At 44.2% G+C, this 26,162-nt stretch overlaps 2 protein-coding genes across 4 annotated transcripts; one reads left to right on the forward strand and one right to left on the reverse strand.

The window, feature by feature from the left end:
• Positions 1-1,688: 1,688 nt before the first annotated feature.
• On the reverse strand, positions 1,689-9,371 carry nr1d1 (nuclear receptor subfamily 1, group d, member 1). 2 transcript variants are annotated; one of them, XM_048246857.1, is made up of 8 exons: positions 8,958-9,371; positions 5,330-5,638; positions 5,098-5,186; positions 4,820-4,964; positions 3,859-4,583; positions 3,529-3,714; positions 3,197-3,407; positions 1,689-2,950 (listed from the first exon to the last, which is right to left on the reverse strand). In XM_048246857.1, exons 1-8 carry the CDS (start codon positions 9,010-9,012, stop codon positions 2,754-2,756), a joined length of 1,917 nt encoding a protein of 638 aa, XP_048102814.1. In that variant the 5' UTR covers positions 9,013-9,371; the 3' UTR covers positions 1,689-2,753. The 2 variants fall into 2 exon arrangements, with proteins under 2 accessions (XP_048102814.1, XP_048102815.1); XM_048246858.1 differs by lacking the exon at positions 8,958-9,371 and adding an exon at positions 5,781-5,895.
• A 5,217-nt stretch (positions 9,372-14,588) lies between these two features.
• Positions 14,589-25,896, forward strand: msl1a (MSL complex subunit 1a). Of its 2 annotated transcripts, none has more exons than XM_048246833.1 (9): positions 14,589-14,705; positions 17,585-18,350; positions 18,762-18,970; positions 20,008-20,324; positions 22,059-22,123; positions 22,808-22,875; positions 24,473-24,597; positions 24,801-24,873; positions 25,038-25,896. In XM_048246833.1, exons 2-9 carry the CDS (start codon positions 17,694-17,696, stop codon positions 25,141-25,143), a joined length of 1,620 nt encoding a protein of 539 aa, XP_048102790.1. In that variant the 5' UTR covers positions 14,589-14,705; positions 17,585-17,693; the 3' UTR covers positions 25,144-25,896. The 2 variants fall into 2 exon arrangements, with proteins under 2 accessions (XP_048102790.1, XP_048102791.1); XM_048246834.1 differs by lacking the exon at positions 14,589-14,705 and adding an exon at positions 16,584-16,648.
• Positions 25,897-26,162: the final 266 nt, after the last annotated feature.

Raw genomic sequence — 26,162 nt, forward strand, 5'->3', positions numbered from 1 at the left:
CAAGGAAATGGTAGTGGATTACAGAAGGCAGCAGCAGAACTACAGTTACACCCCACTAATGATCAGCGGGCAACCTGTAGAGAGAGTCACACGTTTTAAATACCTTGGTGTCCACATTACTGAAGACTTAACATGGACTGTTAACACTCAATATGTTCTGTAGAAGTCCAGACAACGACTCTACACACACCCCCCACACACACACACCTACATGACTTTTAGCACTTTTACATCCCTCTCCCTATGCTACAGACCTTTTATTTATTTTCTTATTTCATCACACGTCAAAACACACACACACACACATACACACACACACACACACATATCTGACTTTCTCCAACTTTTGCACATCTCCATAGAACTTTTTATTTATTATTTTTGATTTCTCCTCCATCCATCTACCCATGTCCTTGATTGCCTAGCCTTTCTGCCCCCACCCCCCACCCCACCCCCATCCCCAACACACACACAAAAAACACACACACACATCATCACTGTCATCACCTCACATACATACAGCACACTGCTTGCTAGAGTAAGCCTCCTCTACATACTTGCTGCACACTGCCCCCCCCCTACATACACAGCACATTGTCTTCAGGATCTTCTCTAACACACATCCTCTACATACTTACAGCACACTGCCCTCACCTACCCACACACACACTACTCACACACACACACACACACACACACAGTCACTGCTCCACTCCCCTCCCGCCCACACACACATCTTCACTGTCATCACTCACATACATCATACATACAGTACTCTGCTTGCAATAGTAAGTCCCTTCACCATAGTTGCAGTACACTGCCCCCCCCCCCCTCTTCTCCCCTACATACACAGCACATTGTCTCATGAGGAAGCTTCTCCAACACACAAACACACATATTGCACACTGCCCTCTCCCCACATACACAGCACACTATCCCATCTCCCCTGTCATCCCCCCAACACACACACCAAGACCCCTGGCAGTTGGGTTAGCCCCTTGAGCCGTGGATCTGCCCAAGGTTTCTTCCTTGGTAAGAGAGTTTTTCCTTGCCCCTGTTGCTCTTGGGTGCTCCTTGTTGGTGCCCCCCGCCCAATCCCAATCCTCCCCCCACCTTTCTTATGCAGCCCTTGCCACTTAATCTACTAAACCCCTTCTACTGCAATTTTACCCCTGTATCCTTGTATCATACACAAAAGCTTATAGATGATTGCCCATGTTGCTTCCGATCTTGTTCGGGCAAGACATGACATTCAATAGTCCCTTCATCTGGCTTTACCGTGGACTTTTTAGCTTATTTCTTTTCTTTCTAGCTTAGCACAGTGACTGACTTTGAAATGACTGCATTTTACCTGGTCCCCTGGCCATTGTACATGTATGATATGGCAGAGAACCCATGTGCTGGCCCAGGTTCATGACTGGGACGTGGGTCACTGTGTTGTGGGAGTGATAAGAAGCACCAGTTTGTTTGTTTGTTTTTGTGAACACCACTGCACTCCCTGAACAACCATCTGAGTCATAAACAGATGAGGACCAGAGCTGTGCCCGGTTTACTACTGCCCCAATATCCTTCTCATGGTGCTTCTGGTAGAGCAACTCGTCCCAGACACAAGTGAACTAATAATACAATCAAATTACTGATCAAATTTAAAAGGCAAAATAATACACACAGAGATAGCAAAAAATATGTTTTCTTTTAAATGTCTTTATGACATAGAACACATTATAGAACATATTAGAAATACATGTTTGAATATTTTTCAGTAATAAGCACTCCATTTTGAACCGTATACATTTGTGCCCACACAAAAGATTCTGCACTTTTAGCAGTTTATCTTAACAAAAAAATATAGATATATATATTACAGTTTTTAAGTATCTTCAAGTATTTATCGGTATACATTTAAATTCATATATGTGTATATATAAGCATACATATATACACACAAACACACATATATACTTATTTCAATATGTACATTTTTTACAGTGTCAGAGTTGTAGTGTACTATGTGTATGTATATATACATTCACCAATCTGAATGTGTATATACTTCATTGATAAAACAGATCACCAAATAAAATGATGCACATTAACATATAGGTCTGGTAAAGCATAGATTTCAGAGCTGGTTTTGTGTTGAACCCCTTTAGACGAGGGTCCTGCTGGCCTCAGATATCTGATTGTTTGATTGTGTTTATGCTTTCAGTGTCCAGTATCCTAAAACTTGTTTGAAAGGACATTCATCCCATTACAAAATCACTAAAACCATCCCCATTACCTTGTCCTACAACAGGACAAGGTCCTATAATGTCCTAAGATGGGTGAGGTGCATTGGAATGGACCGCTGATGTGAAATCTCTTTGCTGACTTGGAATTGGCTGTCATTTTGGAAGTTCATATGAGGATGCATAAGCCTTTTTTCATTCAGGATAACCAAGTCATCTGCAGTCACTGTGTTGGACTGATTATCCCTTCCGATACTGTATGAGGGTCGGCTGGAAAGTCGTTTGTCGTAGGACTAGCTGCATTGTGTATTGTTCTTTGAGAGACAGCTTGGAAGCGAGATGTCACCCCCACACACACACACACCAAAAGCTTCACTCGACCTCTGTCGACCATCTGTGGTGGTCTAGCACCTTTTTCAAAGGACCCCCCAATACAGCTGAGGGAGTCCCTGGGTGACAGCAGCCATGTCTGGGGGAGAGGAGGGTACTCTTGGCACCACTCTCCTGTATCTGTCTCTGGAGGCCTCATGCATCCACGCGGAAGGACAACAGCTTCTCGGAGTGCATGTTGTTGAGTGTGCGCAGGTCTGGCAGCTTCAGCAGCAGTTTGGTGAAGCGGGACGGGTCACCTGGAGCACCACTGCTGACCAGAGTACGGAGAGCCCGGATGAGGCTCTCCTGAAGCATCTCCACGGCGTTCACATTCTCAATGCCAGACCGATCTGGAGAAGCAAAGAGAGGGAAGAAGAAAGAAAACAATTAGCATTATCTCAAAGTAACAACAACCAGGAATGAAAAGCGATTCAGAAGTCCACTCTATCCTCTTGTATCTCCTCTGAGTATTCTACAGTGGGAAGTCAACTTCATTGTATTAGAAGCCAACGGGACAATGGGGATGTTCAACATGTCTCTAGAGTATGCTAACTTGGAAGTTCTCGCTTATTCTTGTTCACAAGTGGTCCACTCACCAGCTGAGACGAGCACCACGGCGGTGAAAAGCCCCAGCTCCTCTGGGGAGAGCTCCAGGGCATAGAGCTTCTCGCTGAAGTCAAACATGGCCCCCAGCAGGTCACCCATGCCCATAGAGCGCAGGGCATCCAGGCTGTAGGTGGTGCCAGAGATAAAGGTTACCGTCTGCTCTTTGAAGTTGAACAAGGAAGCAAATCGCACCATGAGCACCTGCGAGACAAGAGGACAAGTGTTTTAGACTCAGTGCAATAGAGGTCAAAAGTGCATTTGATTGCATATATTTGTTTTATTTGTTTTCGTTTGTTTTCCGTGAACTACTGTGAGGGCTCACCTCGAAGGTGCCGGCTTTGAGGAGGGTGACCTGATCGTGCTGAGACAGCGTGTCGAACCCTGGAATGTGTTTGGCGAACTCCACCACCTCTCGCACGGCAGGGGTGAAGCTGAGGGAGAAGTCTTCCCAGATTTCCTGAGCAGACTTGTTGGGCTGTGTCTGAGGGTGCATGTTCATCGGACAAGCCTGGGGCACAGAAGGGGTGAAAGGCAGCGGTCAGATAATTTGCATTACTAGTAGTGACTTGTCTTATTTGACTATGTCTTATTTGAAGAGCAGTATGGTTTAACAGGATGTCATTAGAAAGAAGTTGTTGTTTTGTAGACTCACCAGTAGGATACTCTTGCGGTTCTTCCACGGGCAGTTTTGCCCCTGGGGGGCGCTGGTGAGCTGTGGTCCCAGATGCGACCCCACGAGGTTGCTGTTGTGGACCCGACGACTGCTGTTTGGTTGCGTAAGCGCCCCGTGTTGCTGCTGCTGGTTTGCGGCCGAGGTGACTGTTGGAAGGAAGCAACTGTTGTCGGGCGCCGCCTTGTAGCCATTCTGCTGCTGCCGGGCAGTGTTGTTGTCATGGTGATAGATGGTGTTGTGGCCATTGAGGTGGTAGCCGGTTGTGCAGCGGTTGTTACCCCAGTTGTCGAGCTCGGGGCTTTGCTGCGGGCTGAGCTTGTCGTGGCCGTAGACAAAGGTCTCCCGGTGCGCCCGTGTGATGGCTGAGATGGTGAGGTCCACGCCCGGGCTGGCGCACTTGGGGGACAGGGAGTCCTGGGTCATGGGGGGGCTCTGGGAGGGAGGCTGGCCCGAGGGGGAGGGCAGGGTGGGGGCTGGGGGCGAGTGAGACGGGCCCTGAGGGTTGGTCGAGGGCTGTGGCTTGGCTGCCACCGTCAGGCCCGGGCAGGGGGAGGAGGAAGAGGTGGAGGATGAGGTAGTGGAGGTGATGCTGGCCAGCTGGAACTCGCTCTGCAGCTGGTTGTTTACCATGTTGTTCATTGCATTTTGCATCTCGGCAAGCATGCGCTGTTTCTCACGCTTGGGAATGCGGCCAAAGCGGACAGCTGAAAGAGATTAAACACACTCAGTTAAACTTAATAGCCCACAGCAGGCCACTTACTTAGCTATAATCGACCCTCACTTTCCATTTTTAAACACTCCCTCTAATTTATCGCACCCAAGATGCTGCATTGTTTCTAGTGTGAAACCTGGCGAGTAAACGGCTTTGTGCTAATAGCATTAGTCAGGCACTTCACAGTGGTGACGAGCTGTAATCAACCATGGGTCTTACAACACTCACCATCGCGAGACATCCCCACAGAGAGACACTTCTTGAAGCGACACTGCTGGCAGCGGTTGCGGTTGATGCGCATGATGGTGCAGGTCTCGTTCTTAAGGCACTTCTTGTACTGGATGTTCTGCTGGATGCTGCGTCTGAAGAAACCCTGCAGACGAAAGGCAAGAACAAGAGTCAGCCATCTACCATTAGACATGGAGTATGTGATCTGTATATGTGGATTTATGCGAGCATGAGCAAAGATGCAGTGGTGGGTCTATGTATGTTTGGCAGGTGCTTACCTTGCAGCCTTCACAGGCATGGACACCATAGTGGAACCCCGAAGCGACATCACCACACACCTTACACAGGAGCACCATCCCATTGAGCTCTGGAAAACACACACAGGAACATACTCATTAACAGGGATACTCATCATCTAGGGTGTATTCCTTCACACGGACACACTCACACACACACACACACGTTCACTCACACACTTTATTTCTCCTGAGGGCACCCCTCCACACTTACTGGTGAGGCTGGCCACAGACTTGCTGGGCGAAGAGCGGGCAATGGTAACATCCTCGCGGCCCCTGGGGGAGCCTCCAGAGCTGGACGAGTTCCCGTCGTCCCCGGAGCCTGAGCTGGAGCTGGAGCTGGAGCTGCTGCCGCTGGTGTACATGCGAGAGGAGTCGTGCGAGCCGTTGGGGGAGGGTGGGAAGCCAAAGCAGGGCTGGGACAGCGACTGCAGGCTGCTGTTGGAGTTCTCGCTGTACATGGACACCGGGCTGTTGCGGTTCGGGGAGCCGCCGCAGGAGCCAATGTATGAAATGACGCCCCCTAGTGGAGAAAAAGAGAGAAGAAAAACAAGCACATTAGCCCACCACTACAAGTGATTTTCCATGCTTTCCCTTAGGGGTTTGATTTTAAAGTTAGCAAAGGAGGGGGAAGAAAAAGGGAGGGAGAAAGAGAGCATGACAACCTACTAAGCAGAACTTTGGACGTATGCCCAGAGTTCTAAACCGTGCCGTGGAAAAGGGCCGGCTGCACCAAGGCTCCAAATGTTCCCACAATTACCCATGGAGCCGCAGTAGCACAGATGGAACCATAGCAACGCATAGCGGGAAGGGGGGGCAGTGTTTCCTGGAGGATATCCAGGAAGATGGAGCAGTTGGAAAACAGGAGCGCTTTCTAGGAACACTTTGGAGCAGGATGTACTGGAGAGACTTTAGAAAACAAAGTTGCCACGGCAACGCCCGTAAAACTCCACTAGCTTGCCGCTGCTGCTGCCGTGCCGATGCCTCTGAAGCTTGCCATGGGGTTCCTTTCTCCCCAGGCGACCTACACAGAAGGGAACGGAGGGCTGCCCTTGGCTCTCTAGTCATCCTGGGTGGCCCTTGTTTACCCTGGGTACACAAGCTTGCCGGTGTGCTGTGTGTGGGCACACACACGTGTGTTCATACGTCACCCCACCCCCCAGTACCCTAATCCTCCTGACTGATGTTGGCTGTTGGCGTGGCATGCCCGCTGTTCTCACTTCCTCTCTTGCGCTCAGATCACATTACCACGGCAGCAGGGCCACCTGCACCTGAAGTGCCTAGTGTACACTGGGGCGCTCTGCCCTTGGTGGCATGTGCGTGCGTGTGAATGTGTGTTTGTCTTTCTGGATTTTGTGTGTATGTGTGTCTTTTGAGAGATAATTGAAGAGGAACAGGAATGATTGAATGATATTGTAAGACTGTACAGGAAAGGTGTTTAAGCTGACAGTCTAACTCTGAAACATCTTCACCTTATATCAATCTCATCGCTCAAGTTTGAGTATTCAGTGTGGTAAACAAGTTCTTTTATCAGAGATGAGAGGGGAGTTTATTGCTATCTAAATTGCCAGTCATGTACTGAATTGACTGTTAGTTCAAAAGTCTTCATATGTTTTTATCAGCTCTGTTTACAGTTTGTTTACTCATTATTGTTATTATTTTATTTAAATCTAAGAAAGGACGATTGGTATATTTATAATGAAGTAAAATACATAAATGGAGTTTTTTTTTAAGATCTTATAAGGAAATAGAGCAACTCTGTGCGTGCTTGTTGACATTTCAGCACTCCATGTTCAAATACCACTATGGCTGGCAATCACCCAGCAAACACTTCCAGTGCATAGGGCATGTTGTGCCTGTTCTATTCTGTACTTAGAGCCATTCCAAATGGGAAGGCGAGGCAGCCCCATAGGGATTACATAACTGTAGCACAAAGGGTCATAGGGTCACTATGTCAGGTGTAGCCCCAACAGCAAGACGGCAGTCGCCTGTTCTTTTCTCCGCTGCATAAAAATACCCCTCCCTCGGCCAATCCCCTACTCCCTGCATCTTTTAGTGAAGAAGGACACTCTCTCCAGTCAGTAATGACATTTATATGAAAGGATGTGTTATATTAGTAGCATATCGAAAATATATAATGACAGCATATTCTGTTTAAATGACCTCTGACTGAGTGTAGCTTCTATGACATATTTCTGTCGTTATCCTATTATCCTATTATCCTATTTACAATTCATTGTAAAATACAGAAATATGTTCAGATTAGTTGACTTGCTTTATTATGTCCTGCAGACCGTTGCGCTTTAAAAATGGATAATCAGGCCAAGGCTCCAGTTGTTCCCACTGACTGATTGCTGAGAAAAAAACAAAGGCTGAAACCCGTGTCGGTTCCGTGAGCGGCCATGTGGGACAACTTCAGTGCTTTACACCGAATCACGCCCCCACTCCACGTGCACTGTAGACATAAGGCTCGTCAACGAGACTGGAAGACTAAGACCCGCCCACGGAACGCCCATTCTTCTCGTAGTTCAGCTGCACGTTCCACCTCAGACACACCTCGAATACAGTAACCTAGCCTTGGCAATCTCCCCTTTAGAAAAATACATCATTTTCACCGCACTGCAGTTTTTCTGTTGTTGTAAGAATATCCAAGCAGTATTCTCTTCTTATTAATTTCCCAGCCAATGAATCATTTCAAAGTATGTCATATTGCTCACGTTGAAGCCTTTATCGTCACTATATGGATGGATAGTGTTTTATTTCAAATATGCAATGTTTCAGGTCATCATTACAAAACCAGAGCCTACGCGTTCCAATTAGACTGGTTACATCTAATTCACAGCCAACAGGTATCTTACGGCTATTGAGGGGGTACGTTTTAGTGGATCAATTTCATGTCCCACTTCCGAGTCAAGCGCAGGTTTGAGAGGTATATCCGTGCCAGTGGCCACTATTCAACCACACGCCATCCAATCGCCTAGCGCACATGGCTCTTGACGATCCGTCACGGATACGAACGGCAAAGGGCGATTATGTAATGACGGCGCGCGTTTGCCAATGGATAGAGGCGGTGTGCTCGAATGAAAACAAAACGCACATGGCTAGATTCTGCTGGCCATGTGAACCAAAGCAAGGACATGCGCCGCCACTCGCATCACTGGGGTGTCTGTACACCTGACTTTGCTGCCATGACCCAGTTCCCCATACTCTTTTTGAACAATTTGTCTTTGCATTGACAACACATCTAATCAAATATAATCATTTCAATACAATATCTTAGGAACATGAACACGTTCTTAGTCATATAGAAGACAATTACAGTGGGAATTGGGTATGCCTGTTGTGATCCGAGTTCGAGTTTGTCTAATTATGTCAAAATTAGCCTTTATATCGCACCAGATAAACTAACTAATTTTAAATACACAAATTATTCCATGTGAATCATTAGGCTACAGTCTGGAACCATAAACAACACCCATCCAGATATTTCACAGGCTACATATGAAGCTACTTAAGTGAGGCTGGGGCGAATGATGGTGAGGTGCATGGGAACCCAAAGACCACCACGGGCTGAATTGAATTTTCCGTGATGAGCACGCTGTGTTGACGCACTGTGAACTGTGCCAAGTTCCACTTAACTTCCACCTGCACCCACAGTGATGCACGACCTGAACTCCCAACTCTCTCACGCTCCTCAACAAGCATTCTGTACAACACTGATCCTGCAGCACAAAGTGATGGAGACCCCAGAAGACACCAGGTGCTCACATGAAAGCATCTACCTAGTATATTACAAACACTGGCTGAAATGAACATGATATCAATCATACTGCATTATTTACCTGTATTATTGTTGGTGTCCATTGCCGTGGTCATCTTAAGTTCCAAGAGAGTCATACAGATAATGACAAAATGAAGAGACCGTCACTGGAAACGGTAAGGATGCAACGCTCCTGCCTCCGGATATTTTCTTCGCAATATCTGCTCTGTTTCACCGATGTGAGTTTTCTGCTATAACCATGCCATTCTAAAGTTTAGGATGTTATTTGTCTATCCAAGAGAAATAACTTCCCTCAAATTAAACATTTACGCAAAATGCTGGGATTTCTAAGGAATAGAACGCAACGCACAGCTATGAATAAAGCCTCCTCGAAACGTGATTCATTCAATACCAGAGGAAAAGTAAAGGGAAAGAAATCAGGAGACTATGATTACACCCCTGCTGTTACTCTCTCTATCTGTGTCGCTCTGATCTGCAGTTTGAAGTCGGCCTGGTTTTGCTCCGCTAGCTTCATCCCCAGGAACGGGAGAGCATCAGCGCAGGCGCAGCCGCTTGCCGCTTGCCGCACGTTGCAAAAAAACGGGACCATGTGACCCTCGGGGAGTGCCTCGTGCCCCAGTGACACACTTTTCTCGTGAAGACATTTGAGTGTTCTTTTAAAAAACCCGCGCACGTGTACTATAGTGTCTATGGGATTTGTAGTGTTTTGCACTGCATTGGCGGCTACATTTATTCAAACATTAAAGCAAATGTACAGAGGCGTTTTCAGAACTATGCACACGAGCTTATATTTGAGATTATTAGTGGTGATTTCGAAAGAAACTTTGCATGCCTGCAAGTGCATTTTGCTGGCACCATGCAGGGTTAGGGTACAAAGGTATGCCGACAATGTATCTCCACATTATCAATTTAAAATCTCGTTCCACATCCTACAAATAGGTTAGGCTATTATCGGTTTTGTTTTTTTACACCGATTTTTCATCAACGATTCCTGGGACGCAGAAACACTGGGGTGCATGTAGCCCCACTAGGCTGATAAGAAATATAAGCTCTTGGTCCTGGGAAACCATTCCGCCTCCGCACTGAATAACTCGCTAGATGTTGCACCCAAATATTAAATTTTTGTGGTCTCAATGAGGTGGATCAATTCAGCTCATAGCCAAGTGTCAATTCAATAGTCAGTATGTTGGTAACTAGCCTACAAATCTTGACGCACCCTAGCGGCAGCAAATGTCATTTGCAGCCAGGGTAGGTAACTTGGGTCCAAGTTCACACATGCTGCATTGTTACATTCTTCAGATTTACGTTTTTCATGTATAATTTCATGCCATTCTGTCCGTAGGGGGCGCTGCAACTGACATATTTCATAGCTGCTTGGTCTGTGATCACTACTTGGATGTAGGCATGTGTATTAAATTAGTTTGTGAGCAGCATGTATGTTGTGGGCTGGATCGGATTACACACACAGGTATGCACACAGTCACATTGCAAACGCACACACACGAACTGGCATAATGGCAGATATGGTAGAAATCCAGACATACTACAAAACAGTGTGTAAAATCATAAAAGCAGAAGTATACTTGTGCAATGCGAATACAGACTTACATTTAGGTGTCACCAAAGAATTGTTTCTGTTGTTGCCGACTTGGTGTTGCAGGAGTAGAGTATGCTGAACTGAATTGGATTTTTACTTCCTGTAACGTTACATCTTCATGGGCCCTAGGAGCCTGCACTGCTTGATCTTGACATTTCATAGGCTATTAATGCCCCTGTGGCATCTGTCAGTCTGTCAGAGCAAAGTATGCAGTATATGAGGATAATAATATGAGAATAATTCATTAATGTGGTGGAGTATTCCAACAGGGTCTGATTCGTCTGATCCCTTGCCAGCAATGGTTTCACCATGAATTTCCATGAGAAAGATGTGGTGTTATGATCGGTGTCGGCTACAGTATCAGATTTCTTGCTTGCATACAGATACATTAGGTTACACTAGTTGTTGATCATCTAAATGGTCAATCATTTAAATTTATCGAAAAATAGATATTCAGGAAAAGAACAAAATGAAACAGAATGTCAGATCAAACAAGTCAGCAGCAGAACACTAGCTAAGAAATGGACAAAGCATGGTTGCAACTGACCAATGTACTGACATTTAAAATCAGGTTTACCTGAGTCAATATACCTTCAAACTGGCTCCCTTCACATACTGTGTTCCCATGATGGGTTACCTTGTTTTTTTCATTGAACGTAAATTTAATCAGTAAGGTTTCTCGGCCAATACAAGGAATTTGGTCTCTGCATTTATCCTATCCATGAATTATTGAACAAACAGTGAGTTGAAGCACACACTAACCCGGAGCAGTGAGCTGCCTTACTACAGTGGCGCTCAGGGAGCAGTGAGGGGTTAGGTGCCTTGCTCAAGGGCACTTCAGCCGTTCCTACTGGTCAGGGATCGAACCGGCAACCCTCCGGTTACAAGCCCGAAGCCCTAACCAGTAGGCCATGACTGACCCTAAACCTACCAAACTCTGCATAATTGGGTTAGAATTCTATGGTTTCTGGACCTGGTTTAAAGAATACACCGGCAGCAAGGGTGGCCCTCCTCAATCGCACAGCAGTATGAAAGATATCTAGTAGTCTCTAACAGAACAAAGCTCTCTATTTTCCCTTACAATAGAAATGCAATGGCTCTGGAGGACACCTATTTTGATATGCCCTCTGTCCAAACATTACTGTATATTGGATAGCCTTGTATTGTATCATGCTATGTGATAGGGTAGTAATTTCATCCACGGAGAACAATTAAGTGATAAAACCGAACAAAGTCCTGATATCTGTGATTGTTTTGTAAAGGTGTGTTCCTCTAAAGTATTCAAAAGAGGGCCATCATACAAAGGACCGATTACTGGGACATGTATCAGATACTGCAGTGAAATTTAATATAGGGCAGACGCTAGGACATCTTCTATTGCAACACACCATATAGCCAATGGGTTAGAGGTAAAATGTGTGAGATGCAATCTGCATCAGTATCTGCCGATATCAGCCTTGTTGACTGATATTGGTTTTTGGCAAATTGATATGACATTTACCGACATCAGTGGATGATGCATCTGTTATGTTGCATCAAGTCTGCACCAGTAAAATGTTAAGAGTTATGTGCAGAATGGGGCATTCAGATGTGGTGCTATGAAGGCCAAATAGTTGTTTTAAACATCAGTATGGGCCCAGAATTTCGCTATCAGTGCACCCGTGAGTGTATCTGCATGACAGGACTGGACCGACCTCTTTCTTTGCAACATAAAAACGTTTTTCTTTGCTACCAGAAGTTTGTTGTCCTTTGCTACCGAAGAAAACATTGTGTTGATGTTGGCACATATCTGTGTATGTGTTCTGCTCACTTTCTTCTGACTGCCACATCAAATCGTCTGTCTCCTTTTGTTTCCAAAATAGCCTCTTGGTTTGCAGATACAGGAAGGGCAGCTGCAAAAATAAAGCACATAAACAAATTATTGTCCCTTGAATTAAATCCATAAGGCTATTGTTCATATCTATGTCTATGTGTCCGAAATAGCAGCAAAATGCTTTTATAGATCAGAACAGAAACCCGTCAGACGCGCATGGGAATCTAATTGTAGCTCTCAGTATGGCACCGGCAGTTGAATGAAATTGGCTTGAGCATCCTTTTTTATTGCGTTGTTTACAATACATGGTTACATTAGGCTACTATCTCAAAATCTTGCGCACATCACGCAAAGCACGTTGTGCTAAACAGAGTTGGCGTCACCTTTGTTTTTGCGCTGTAAATAGCGAACATGCGCCAAACAGCCCTCATGTCACTCAGTCAAGCATGTTTGAGACACCTGGCTCACCCTGCACGAGATGTTGACTGTGGGATCAAGGCCATCGGATAATGACTGTTCCTGGGGATGACTGAGTAGCGTTTTCCTCACGTTTAAACGGCACGCCACTAGCCACGGCGGCGGCGCGCGTGTTTGCACAGTATGCTGATCACTAAAGCATTCAGTTCAAGATAATCACCCCTGCAGCGGTTGTCATCCGTATGCCGGAAACAATGAAAGCAATTGGCTTGCGTCTGATATGAGACTTTTATTGCATTCTTTCAGTAGAGCGCAGCAAAGTAATAACTATTCAAGTAACACGTGTGACTATTTCAAGCACATACCAGATCAAAAACATCCACCCTGTTGGAGTCACGTTTGTAAGCATGCACATGCAATGGACTGAGTTTTTTTTAAACACTGTGGACAATTAGATCACCTTAGATCACATATCCTTGCACATAGGATGGCACATATATTTTGAAAAAGCAATAATTTGTATAAAGAGCTATTATATTCCAATCATTATGTCACTATTTCTTTCAAACACTAAACACGCAGTTTAGAGAGGTGTGTGAAGTTTTAATTGCAACTCAGTAGTGTACGCATCTGACAATGCATTATAAAATAAATCATAAGACATCAGAGCAGACACAAACACACGCATTGATCTCGTGCCGGGGGCATCATAAGAGGAGATTTGCCAGACCGTCCCCCCGTGCTGCTTCGGTGCCCTTGCTATTAGACGAGACACCGGTTCCCGTGTCTGTCCTCGTGAGAAAACCCAAGCGTCGTGATCGCGCATTTATCGCCGCGTGCCTCTGTACAGTCGGAGGTGGTGTTTGTAGCTTTCGCAGTAGCGGTCATTGTGGCGCTTGCAGTATCTTTAAATAGCCACAGTAAAGCGCTCCTTCAATTGGTACAATGTTCCTCCCATTCATTTGAAGGAGCGCGCGCACTTTTCCCACACGTAAAATGTTTTCCGAATGTCGAGTCGACTACACTTGGTTACCATATCGGTTCCCAAGCAGCAAGCACTATTCCTGACTAAACATGACTATTCTTGAAAAACTGAATCCTAAGTCATTGCTTAAAGAAAATGCTCCCCAGGGCATCACCATGCGTGTTGCTGACATCAAAGAATTATCACTGATCTTAAGTGTTCTACATAATTTGCCATTTCTCGTGTTAAACTTGTTTAACTCAATATTCGAAAGTTACACTGTAACAAAAAAAGTTGAGGTGCAGAGCTCCGAGAATGTAGGTCATGTCGCAAAGCAAGCCGCCTCCTAACCTACTGTCCGCGTGACTCTACGGAGGAAGGAGCGCTCCTCTGCCTGCAGTCGCTGCGGGCATCAGGGCAAACAACGATTTCACTGTTCTTTTCAGGGGCTTGACACTTCAAAATGTGAGATGCTCATGATCTGGATTCTCAATGTGTATGGAATATGCTCAGACACTTGTTCTGCTTATGATGACAGCTGAATGTGATCATTAAAATGCAGACGACGTCTCCGGCTACAGCCAGAGTATCTTGCCTAAACAGTAGGCTATAGCAATCGTGTAACCTATCTGTTGCAACATGCATGCAATAGCCTAGTAATTTGTACTCTTGCCGCAACAGCAAATGCAGACTAGGTTTATGGTGACGCGGCCCCTTTACTTCATACTTGAAGGCAGCTGTCACAGGGTCCCGTGCTACATGTGAGCTCTCCGATATTGAGGACAGCGCACTAGCGCCTAGGAGCGTGAGAGGGGAGTGTCGTCACCAAACACTGCAGCGGGTGTGCGCGGTCACACGGCCGATCCACGTGAGGGGGCGCTCTTACGACGGCAGTACTATAGATGTAGAACAGCCGAATGGGCGTGTAGCTCGCGCTCTATTTTCGTGGAAAAAAGCAAGTCAGCGGGCAACGTGGGTCATTAACCAGTGTAAACACCTCGAGGAGCGGCTGTGACATGTGAGTCCGGTGCAGTACTCCTTGGTGTTGTTTTCTACATGGTAAACAGCCATGGCAAAAATGAGTAACCAGGAACATTTCTGATGATTTAAAATAATTGACAAACACTTAGGGATGTTGATGCAAGAATATAGGCCTGATTGTAGCCTTAATACAAGCTACTAACATGCCTATTCCGAAAAGCCCACTCAATATCATTATCATAGGCCTATTATTATTTATGTGGCTATCATTAATAGACTATTAATGTCATCCTAATGTCGTTGTTGATAATCATGGTCTTCTACTACACCTCAGCCAACTAGGCTACGATAGGCCTATGTTACAACTACTGATAAACAGTTATGATAATAATAATAATAATAATAATAATAACAGTAGTAATTGATAATAGCCTTGGGTGTCATAATTGATCACTACAAACATCATGAAATCTTATGCTAGTGGTTTTGTTTTATCCCAACCCAAATTAATTATGAATAGGCTACATCACAGCTTGCTAGTTCATTTATAGGTGGAATAGTGTAGCATATGGCTACTCACTCATACACAGCCATACAGTGGGCTTAATAAATGGTTTAATCAATTCTGGAGTTAGGCTAATTAGTACTGGCTCTGGGTCAATTATGAGGACTTTTATTGACTAGTCTAACTCATATTAGCAACATTGCTGCCTGGCATCATTAAGAAAAAATAACAATATGTATAAGCCAGAAATGAAAACTTGGAACAAGAATGGGCTTTCAAGGGAATCCATGAAATGTGCCCAAAATTGAGAGAGATTTAAACCAACTGTCTCCTCTAGTGCCGATCTATGCGATAGGCCAGGGGTCTCAAACTCAAATGAGCTGGGGGCCACTTCGTCAACGTCATCTGATTGGAGGGCCACGTCAGTGTTGAAGAATAATACAAAAAATAACGGCTATTTCTGAAAATTCTGAAAAAAAAATTTCAAATACTACACAAAACTGCAAAGAGAAAGTGCAAATCTTTTTATCTCTTTTTAGACACCTGTGCTAACAACCTTAGCTTATAAATAAAATAATGACAAAATAAATATTAATACAAATTCTAAAAAACAAAAAGCATAAAAACAGGTATGTGTGTGTTTCACTCCAATAAAAATATTTTCTTCTCATAACTTATTTAAACCTGCATGGAAAACTTTAGGCACCAGGGTTAAGAAAACAACACCATTGGATTTTGACATAAAAAATTCAAAAGGCTTGAAAGTGGTCTTTGTAAGGCTTTGCAAGGCTTGCTAGGCTTTGCAAGGCAAGTCCTACTGTGAATCTTTGAGTATAAAAATAAGTTTATGAAGGGGGTAAATGTATTTAATTGGGGCAGCCGTGGCCTACTGGTTAGCGCTTCGGAATTGTAACCGGAGGGTTGCCAGTTCGAACCCCGACCAGTAGGCACGGCTGTTGTTGCAGGCAGCTCACTGTTGCACCAATTGGTAGCCTAGTCAAATTGACAAATGTCATCATATAGGATAACACATTTCCTGTCTGTAACAGCCTATATGCATTTGGCTGCATGGTTGTGACATGCGTTAGGCCTATCCTTCATTGCTACAAACCTGCCACTTAAGTATCTTTCCTCTTTGGTAGCCTATCTTCATATTTAAAGCAGGAACAGACGGTGGACTTTCGGGTCACGTCAGGCCAAGCCATCCTTTTAATGTTTGAAACTAAGCATTGGTTTCTTTCACTGTATATACTTCACTTTTATGGTGGCAGAACAATTTTCTGCCATAGCTTAGGCTACATTAAAGTTAAAACCACTTCAAATCTATGATTGAGCAGAAACTACCTTTGAATCTGTTGGGACCATAGACAGTGGTTGGGACTGAAGATCAGATCCCCTTCAAATGGGAGGGTTTGACGCATGCGTAGTACATTGTGTTTTAAAGAAAATCCGAAACTAGGGCATGACGGAGATAGGTGAGTTCGGGCGGGGACGGGGTAAATTTAAATAGGGCTTCAAACAAAATACTATGATGCTTTAAACAACCAAATAATTGTCTTTACTCGTAATTGCCTTGTCAAAATATTGCAAATTCTAAAATGGCGCCACTATGAGCCCTTTACTGCAAAAGAAGCACTGCTAAGACTGTCATTGTTTTGCTGTAGATCTAAAATGGAGGACGCAGGACTAGCAAGCAGGTTGCAGCAGGAGATGTTTTATGTGCCAGATAGAACCAGCAAATAGTCGTCATGTAATATGCAGGCTATGCTGTTTAACTGCACCCTTTTACTTTCTAATTATCGTTAGCCACTTTGTTGCAGTAGCCGACCAGAAAACGTCAGCTGCGAGTTAATGCTCACGCTGCAGTGGGTTAAATTAACTTAAAAGCGTCTTCAAGTCAGATTATGTTAGCTATCATAATTGACTAAGTCAAGCTTTGTCTCATAAGGTTAGCACTGAATGACTTATCATGCATTGCCTAGACTTTGTTAGGATGCTTTGAAGTCCGACTTCCTGGTGGGAGTTAAACGTTGACGTTGTTAGCCGTGGAAGCAGTCCAACCAAACGTGATGTAGTAAACTTGACACATAGGTATTTAAGGGGCTTATGGTGTACTGAAAACACATATATTTCAGGCCGGTGCAACATTGTGGTGTTATTGAGAACAACAGTGTTTATAGAGATCACTTCAACGTCAAGTACGATTGTTTTGATTTCGGCCAACCCGCCCCTATCCATTGCGTCATCACGTCTCCTCCGAAATCCGAGGTGACATCAGAAGCGACGCGTTTCGACCATAGACAGGAGAGCATTCTTATATGTCATTGGCCTGAAACACACTGTTGGAGCATGTTTTGTCTCCTCTGACTACTGATAATAAAATGTTGCCTTTTTAAAAAAAATCTCTACAGGTATGGAAATGGACCCCGGAGGGGGTGTACTTGCATCCAGTGATTTTCTGCCTCCCTCTCAAGTCCAACCAGGGTGCTCAGGGTGGTGAGCAGGTGTGTTGTGTTGACTATGAGATCCACTCTGTTAACAAGTGGAGGGCTTCATCTGGACACAGGAGCACTTGACCTTGGCCTTACCAAAGCAGTAGTCCAAGATTTCCTTGCAGGCCAGGAAGAAGACACTCGCCACTTCATCCACACTCTCCCCAATCTGATTGGCACCTTTCAGCACACTAGTGGGCCGGTCCTCCGTAACAAGAACAGGGGCCCCGCCCGAACGTTTGCGTGCAGGCCAGGGCAGTCCCCTGCTTTTGGGGAAGGGCACGTTGGACTTTTGGGAAGTGTCGGGGCCCTGACTCCCACCTGCAAGCAGATGGGGGGCGAGGGAATCCTAGTGAAAAGCAAATCACTATTCGGACACGCCAACAAGAGTATGGGTAAGATGGACCCTGTGGTGTCGAACGGTAGCAAGCAGCCACGGGAGGCGGACGATGTTCAGGGCGCCGTGGGTTTGGGGGAGCTTCTGGGGGGGCTACCAATGCCCTCACCTGAGCCGTGCCCCGAGGGTAAGAGGAGGAACGTCCGCAAGGGGCCAAACCATGGCGCAGCGCAGACCAACTGCATCCGGCAGATCCTGCTACTGCAACTGGAGCTCATCGAACAGCAGCAACAGCAGCTGCAGTCCAAGAACCACGAGATCGACGACCTCAAGGCGGAAAAGGAGATGGTGCGTTTGCTAACAAGGTTCCTGTGAACCATGTTATGCAGTACAGATTTAAATATTTACAGCCTTTCAAGATTAATATAAACAGTACATAAACATTACTATACCATGACATTCTGCAATATTTTGAAACAGTTTTGATGATAAAACTACTATAAGCAGCATGCAAATTGTTGATCTGTACATTCACAAACCCAAATTTGTACAGGGTCTGAGGAGTGAATTTATGTTTTCACTATTTATTGCTCTATGAGTAGAACCCCCTAAACACACACACACTTGCATATTCTGCAATAATATTACATGCGTTAGAATATCTACTTGCATAGTTCTTAATAATATTATTTGTCATGACTAATAGTCAAATGTGTCAGTCCTTGCCATATGCATCACCTCTGCTCTACTCTGCTGCAGTTGATCGCACGTATCGACCGCATGGAGCGGAGGTTGCAGCAGACTGTGAAGAAGGCCGCGCCACGCACCCCCCAGACGTCGTCTACAGCCACGAGGCGGAAAGAGCCGGAACCCCTGTCTGAGACCGCGCAAGGCCCAGGGCTGTCCCAGAGAGGGCTGCACACCCCCAAACAGCCATATTTTGGCCGGGGCGGCAAGGGCCATAAAAGGTGAAGAAAGCCAATTTCAATTTAGGGTTATTGTACAAATGGTATTTTGTTCACTGCCATATAACATGACCATAGAATTAGGGTTAAGATATTGGTGTTAAATCTGTTAATACTGCAGCCTGGATTTGTCTACCTATAGACTCCAATCTGTGGTTCTGCCCTACACAACATATGCACAATAAAACAAAACTCTAATTATATCCTTTAAGTCCTTTTTTATTTATTTGAATTGTACCAGTTTAAAACACTCCCAAGCCAAGAGTTAAGAGAACATTACATAAGACTGTATAGTTTGAATTTAAACATATAAAATAAACTAATTAGTAGGTCACAACAACCTCAATTTTATGTCGAAAATTTATCGAAATGACATCACAATCTCAAACTTCAAAATCAAAGGTAGAATTGATGATGCAGCCACACCCCCAATGTCACATCCAGCAGGCATGCCAAGAGGGGGAAAAAACACACACGTCTTGAAGTGCGGCGCATCAACATTATCTCCTCAAACTAAAATACACATCAACTGAACAGGAACCCCTCCTGCTTCTCTGAAATCACGGGTGTGGAAATATTTTAAGGTTCATTCATGTCAGTTAACACTAACTTAGGCTATTCAACTTTGCAATTAAAATTATAGATGGAGTCCAAAATTACTTAGGCATTATTATTAGGCATAAAACGCACATTAACAGTGTAATATTCTGTATGCCAACATTGTGCCTCTTCAGAGTGTGCTATGAAAATCAAATTATCATTCAGTGTTATGTTCATGTCTATGTTTGTGTCAGTAGCTCGCAGTAGGAATGGTTCCATTCAAAATGAAACCCCCAAAACATAACTGGAAATAAGGCTAAAAAGTAAACAACAAAAGAAATGCATTAATAGTAATATAATGTTAAAAAAAGATGGAGAAAGAAAATCTAATCGAATCATGACTTTCGAAAGTTAAATCGAATCGAGGATTTGGAGAATTGTGACGCCCTACTAATTAGGTTATCGCCTGTTGTCTAACCCCCACCCTCTACTTCCTGTAGACGCTTCCTATGTCAAGAGCCCCGAGTTGGCCGGTCTCGCCGCGGCGGAGGCCCCCGCTCCCCTCCCCAGAGAGTCGTTGTCTTCAAAGAGAAGGAGGATGAGGGGGATCATGACGAAGAGGAAGAGGATACGGTGCGGGAAGACTTCAGCCTCCAGAGCTCACCCAGCACAGGGGAGGACGTGGCGTCAGTGAAGCTGATGCAAGAGCTCCCCTACCTGGCCACCACCGACATGTACCTGTGCTGCTGGCAGCCGCCACCCACCTCCAACTCACCCTGGCGTGACCCCTCTCCCACCCAAGATGACATGGTGGACGGTGGGTGTCCATGACAATGACCTGACCTACCTCACCTACATGTTAACAATCCCCACCTTACAGAAGGCAAGCTTTAAAGGAGAATTACGGTGATTTTCCACATAGATCTTTGTTTCTCGAGATCACCGAGTACTGTTGGCACGAAAAAAAATAAATAAAACAATTGGTTCCACCTAGCTCGAGTTGCTGCAGCTACACTCTGGGGGCATGTTCATGAGAAATCACCTCGAGAAATAGAGATCTATGTGAAAAATCGCCGGAATTCTCCTTTAACAACCTTCACCTTACAGAAGGTCTGCTTTAACTTATCAGCCTGCCAATACTTTTCCCTGATAATCACTGTACTTGTTTTGGTCTGCAAGGTCACCACAGGACAATTGTTTTTTATGGATTAATAGGGTGGAGTCTGCCGGAAATGAGCGTAGTTCAGAACACAAATTAACCTTATCTAATCTTCAGCCTATAATTTAGGTTAAACGTTAACCTTACACTGTTCTACCATGGCTCATTTTGATCAAAAGACACATGTCCCCTACACACGCTGGGGTTTCTAGACCATATCCTAGTGAAATCTTAGCATAGCTATAATCTGGTCCATACTTCAAACTCACTCAAACTCGTGAAGTTGGAAACATAATATATTGCCTCAATAATAATCAATTAATTATCATTAAAGGTTATGATAGTTAACTGCTCTATTTGGAATCTTGCTGTGTGTGTGTATGTATGTATTAAGACTATGCAAACATTCAGTTTCACAAAAGCACACAGAAACAGTTCTATAAAATCTAATTTGTCCAGGCATGGCTCCAAACCCTCATCATTATGTAATACCGGAGTGGACATTGATCAATCTGTAACCTATCCAGTATTCATTTTGTTATCATACCCAACTGGGTAAACAAGCCAACAGCTGTTGCTTGTTGATTTCAGCAGTTGAGAGGAAGTACAGTATTTCCTCTGAACATTTCCAAATCTTTGTGCACTGCATCAGGTACCTAAATGTCCTGTCTGTTGTTTAACTGACCTGTCCTGCTGATCTCTGACTAACCTGTCCTGCTGCTCTCTAACGGACTTGTCCTCCTGCTCTCTGACTGACCTGTCCTGCTGCTCTCTTATGGCCTATGCAGACTACACGATTTTGCCACGATTTTGTCATAGCCGACAACTTTCCAGTTTCATGCCTGAATATGAAAAGTCAGGAACGACGCAGAAGGAGTAACGCGTCTTGTAACGCATCTTCCACGACTCCACGACCAAAAGTCTGGCATGTTAGAATTTTTGGGGAATCTCCTACGACTCCCGTATTGACACTGACAGTATGACGACATGCCACGAGTAGGCTACGATGGGCTAGATGATCTTGTAATGAGGCTAATCTCCCGAGCAAGATGTGGCAAGAATGTATGTTTCTAAGATCGTCTAGTCTGACATGGTCAATCGTAAAAGACCATCGTGGAAGACAAAAAAAATTGTGTAATCTGCATAGGCCATAACTGACCTGTCCTGCTGCTCTGTGACTGACCTGTCCTGCTACCTGCTCTGTGACTGACCTGTCCTGCTGCTCTGTGACTGACCTGTCCTGCTACCTGCTCTGTGACTGACCTGTCCTGCTGCTCTGTGACTGACCTGTCCTGCTACCTGCTCTGTGACTGACCTGTCCTGCTGCTCTGTGACTGACCTGTCCTGCTGCTCTGTGACTGACCTGTCCTGCTACCTGCTCTGTGTGTGCAGTGCCCTCCTGGAGAGAGAACACGGTGGCTCCGCTGGGAGAGAAGGAAGCGGCTAACATCCCAGAGGTAAGCTGAGGAGCCAGAGATGAAGCTGGGATGTGCGTTAGAACCATATAATAAGAGAGTCACATTTACATTTATTTAGCTTAATTCATTTAGCAAACACGTTTATCCAAAGTGACTTATTATGTTAATTATGTTACAAGGGCTGTTCTCCCCAGAGCAACTCGGGGGTTAAGTGCCTTGCTCAAGGGCACAAAGGTGGAAGCCAGGAAATGAACCCACAACTTTTCAGGCTACTGCATTCTAGCACAGCTTATTAGCCACTGTGCTACCACCGCCCCAATGGAAGTCATATTTGCTAACGGTCATGGGGTTCATGGACTGTAGAATAAAAACATTTAAACAAACCTTTTCAATTGGTGTCAAACACGTGATTTAATGCAAAGTGATAAATACAATATAAACACTGCAGTTCAGTTTTAGAGCAATCCAGGATTTTATGAGGTGCGATAAATCCGTTAAGGGATTTGATCAAATATTATTAAACTCAATCTGTTCTAATAGTAGTGTTGCTGTGTTTTTACATAGCTCTGACGCGCACTAGTAGTGTACCACACATTGACAATTGTAGCAGATATATTGTAGATTTATTTATTGTAGATGACATTTCACATCCTCTCACCCAATTGATCTAAATTCACCACTAAAGACTCACTGTTTTCCATTCCCATCCTGTGTCTCCCCCAGAGCCTGGAGGATACGGTGTTCCGGAAGCGACACATTAAGCTGGAGCTGGACGAGAAGAGGAGGAAGAGGTGAGTGCCTGGGCTCAGGGGCAGAGCCCTCACAGGGTGTGGCAGACAGTTTATATACAGTACCCTCCAGAATTATTGGCACCTCTGCTAAAGTTGACTAAAAACCTGTACAAAACATAATCTGTTGGTAATTTATTGTAATCTCACAAAGAAATAAATTAGGAAAAATACAACCTTGAAGGGAAGCAAATTTATTTTGAGAAAAAGGAAAATCTCATAAAGAAATAAATATTTTTAACCAAAACACTTCGCTCACAATTATTGGCACCCCTGAAAAATCTTATAAACAAAACCTAACAGAAGCATTTTCCTATCTAATTTAAATTTATTTAAGTTAATCAGAGTGTGGACTTTCAGAAGTAGTGTGCGTGTAAATATGTGTGTGTGTGTGTGTGTATGTATGTATATATATATATATATATATATATATATATATGTGTGTATGTATATTAGGGCTGTGAATCGATTAAAATATAATTTTTGCTGTGAAAGTATTTTAAATATTTAAATTCAAATGAATCATTGAATAATCAGCATTAGTGACATTAAAGTTGAAAAACTCTTTTATTATTATTGTCACTGTTCAAATAATGGCCATAATAATCTATGATATGACCTAATATGCTGAGGAAATAAATTCAAAAGTGCTTCAGGAAGAAGTTTTTTTTTTTCACATACAAGGCATTTCAGGCCACAGATATAACCTAGGGGACACAATGAAAATAAATTAACACTCCCCTCAATGTCAACACTATTTCTTTGCATTAATGTGCGACTTTAGAGTTGACAAACTCCGGTGATATGCAAATTCATTGCTGCAGACATTGCAGAGGACTTTATTTTAAACAATACTTTATATTTATCAACACCATCAGGCTGTTTTTTGAAAGTAAATGTTCCAATCAATGATCTAGGCAGCACATTTTCTTCTTTCTCCTTCATTTTATAGTCTAATGGTTACTGACTAGAACGGCTTGGGGTCAGAGGTCATACGGAATCGGTTAATCTGCACTATTTTTTTTTTTTTTAATCGGTTATTTTTTTCTCAAATTAATTAATCTAAATTAATCATTTATTTAGACAGCCCTAATGTATATATACTCTTTTGATCCCGTGAGGGAAATTTGGTCTCTGCATTTATCCCAATCCATGAATTAGTAAAACACCCTCAGCACACAGTGAACACACAGGTGAAGCATACACTAATCCCGACGCAGTGAGCTGCCTGCTACAGCGGCGCTCGGGGAGCAGTGAGGGGTTAGGTGCCTTGCTAAAGGGCACTTCAGCTTCCTACTGGTCAGGGTTCGAATCAGCAAGCCTCCGGTTACAAGTCCGAAGCGCTAACCAGTAGGCCACGGCTGCCCCAAACAGCTTGACAGCCAGGACAGTGATGACTTTCTTTAGCTCCATCAGCTCAAGGGGATAAGGTGCAGAAAAATGCTTCTGCACCAATTACTCGTCAGATTTAACAATAAGGAAATAATCTGATATGGACATTTTTGATTTTCTTGTTTTTGAAGTCACTTCAGTGTCTACTTTCAGCTTTTAAAATCCTTACTCCTGCCCCATGTATCTACCCCCTGCCCTCCTCTGATAGATGGGACATCCAGCGCATCCGTGAGCAGCGCATCTTCCAGCGGCTGCAGCAGCGCATGAACAAGAAGAAGGCCATCCCTGAGCCCGAGTCCCACTTGCTGTCCTTCTACCCCGAAGCCGAGGACGGTACGGACCCGCAGGCGAGGCTCAGGCTTCTCGGACCTGTGCTGATTTCCACAGCAAAATGTCAAAAGTCAGACAATCGTTGTTAGCAGAGACATTCTTTCAACAAAAGTCAGATGATTGTAGTTAGCAGAGGCCTTCGTTTGGGTGGGGGGCGGGTTGTAGTTTCTCTTCTTTCTTCTGATTTAGTTTTTCTTGCATTTCAGTGGAATCCATCATGATCACACCTTTCCTGCCAGTGGTGGCATTTGGTAGACCTCTGCCAAACATAAAACCACAGTAAGTGAAATAATGGGAAACAATTCATTTCTGTACAGTTTTTTTTTAGCCCCGAAACGTATACATTTGAAGCAGTTGCAACAGGCTGATTTAATTTCATAATTACATCATTGTCCTAGTATATCTCCAGGTATGTTCAGCATGGTGTCTTCCTGTCTCCACAGGAACTTTGAACTCCCATGGCTGGATGAACGTGAACGTGTCCGATGTCGGCCGGAGGTATCCGTCAAGAAGAAGAAAAAAACGCCCCATAGAATGTGCCGGAAGTGAGCCTTTCTCCAGAGCACCCGGACCCAATCAGACGAGAACCAGAGTGCTAGCTTCCCCCCACGTATAGAGGGAAAGCCTGTAATGGACTTAGTGAATGTAGAAGGGCTGGGAATTTGGGTGGGGGGAGGCAGTAAGAAATGTATGACCAGCAGTGAACATTTGGAGGGAAAGGCGCAGGTTTTCCAGGTTCTGGGGAATGGAAAACAGTTCTCGCTGTCAAGAGCAGCACGTAGTGGAAGACAGAGAATCCCCTGCAGATCATTTGTGATGTTTCGGCCCTGTAAATCTGCCCCAAACTCAGCCTAACTGGAAGTACTTATGACAACACACAAACTACCCCAACTTGCTGAACTCTTATTGTAGAGGGACTTTCTTTTTTGTTCATCTTTTTGTTTTTCCTCAAACAGCGCAGAATGTATGTTTCAGTTCTTTGTTGGCAGTTTATCAAGCTTTTTGTGTCATCTATATGCCAGACCTACTCATCCACCTCTCTTAACAAGAGGGAACACATTGAGGACAGAGGAGTGAACAGGTTACAGTTCAAAAACCGTCATAAAAAGGTGGTATATTAAGATGTGTTAAATTCGTCTTGCTTCTCTACTTTAGTTGAGAGGGAATGTTCTGTTCAAATGTACAAAAAGATTGCTAATAATTTGTTGTAAAAAGAAGAGGAAATGTTATGTTATAAAAAAAATATGTGAGAGCTATTCTTGTGAAGATATTCCAAAACATTAAACTTGTTAACAACTGAAATATAAGTTTTTGCTGTGCTCTGTTGCTTACAATTTGGCCAAAACCCACAGATTATGGATCGATGTGGTTTCATCATAAGTGCATAATGTGTGAATTGTATTCATTAAAACCTCATAATGTGTGTTATGTGAATTAGCATCCACAGCAAAAACTCTGCTTGGCCAGGCCTTCACTTCCTCCTGCTAACAGGCAGTTCTCTGGTCCAGCACCACTTGGCAGTATAGGTTCTTAATGTCTGCAGGGAGATTCACATCCTGAGAGGAGCT

Source organism: Alosa alosa, chromosome 6, assembly GCF_017589495.1.
Source record: "Alosa alosa isolate M-15738 ecotype Scorff River chromosome 6, AALO_Geno_1.1, whole genome shotgun sequence".
Lineage (NCBI taxonomy): Eukaryota > Metazoa > Chordata > Actinopteri > Clupeiformes > Clupeidae > Alosa > Alosa alosa.

Excerpts from the sequence above, each read along its gene's own strand:
- msl1a (XM_048246833.1), top strand. The coding sequence starts at position 17,694 with ATGAGATCCACTCTGTTAACAAGTGGAGGGCTTCATCTGGACACAGGA. Across the intron at positions 18,971-20,007 it reads GGCGGCAAGGGCCATAAAAG|ACGCTTCCTATGTCAAGAGC; the intron begins GTGAAGAAAGCC and ends TACTTCCTGTAG. Across the intron at positions 22,876-24,472 it reads GACGAGAAGAGGAGGAAGAG|ATGGGACATCCAGCGCATCC; the intron begins GTGAGTGCCTGG and ends CTCCTCTGATAG.
- nr1d1 (XM_048246857.1), bottom strand. The coding sequence starts at position 9,012 with ATGACTCTCTTGGAACTTAAGATGACCACGGCAATGGACACCAACAAT. Across the intron at positions 4,965-5,097 it reads ATGCCTGTGAAGGCTGCAAG|GGTTTCTTCAGACGCAGCAT; the intron begins GTAAGCACCTGC and ends TTTCGTCTGCAG. Across the intron at positions 3,408-3,528 it reads TCAAAGCCGGCACCTTCGAG|GTGCTCATGGTGCGATTTGC; the intron begins GTGAGCCCTCAC and ends CTTGTCTCGCAG.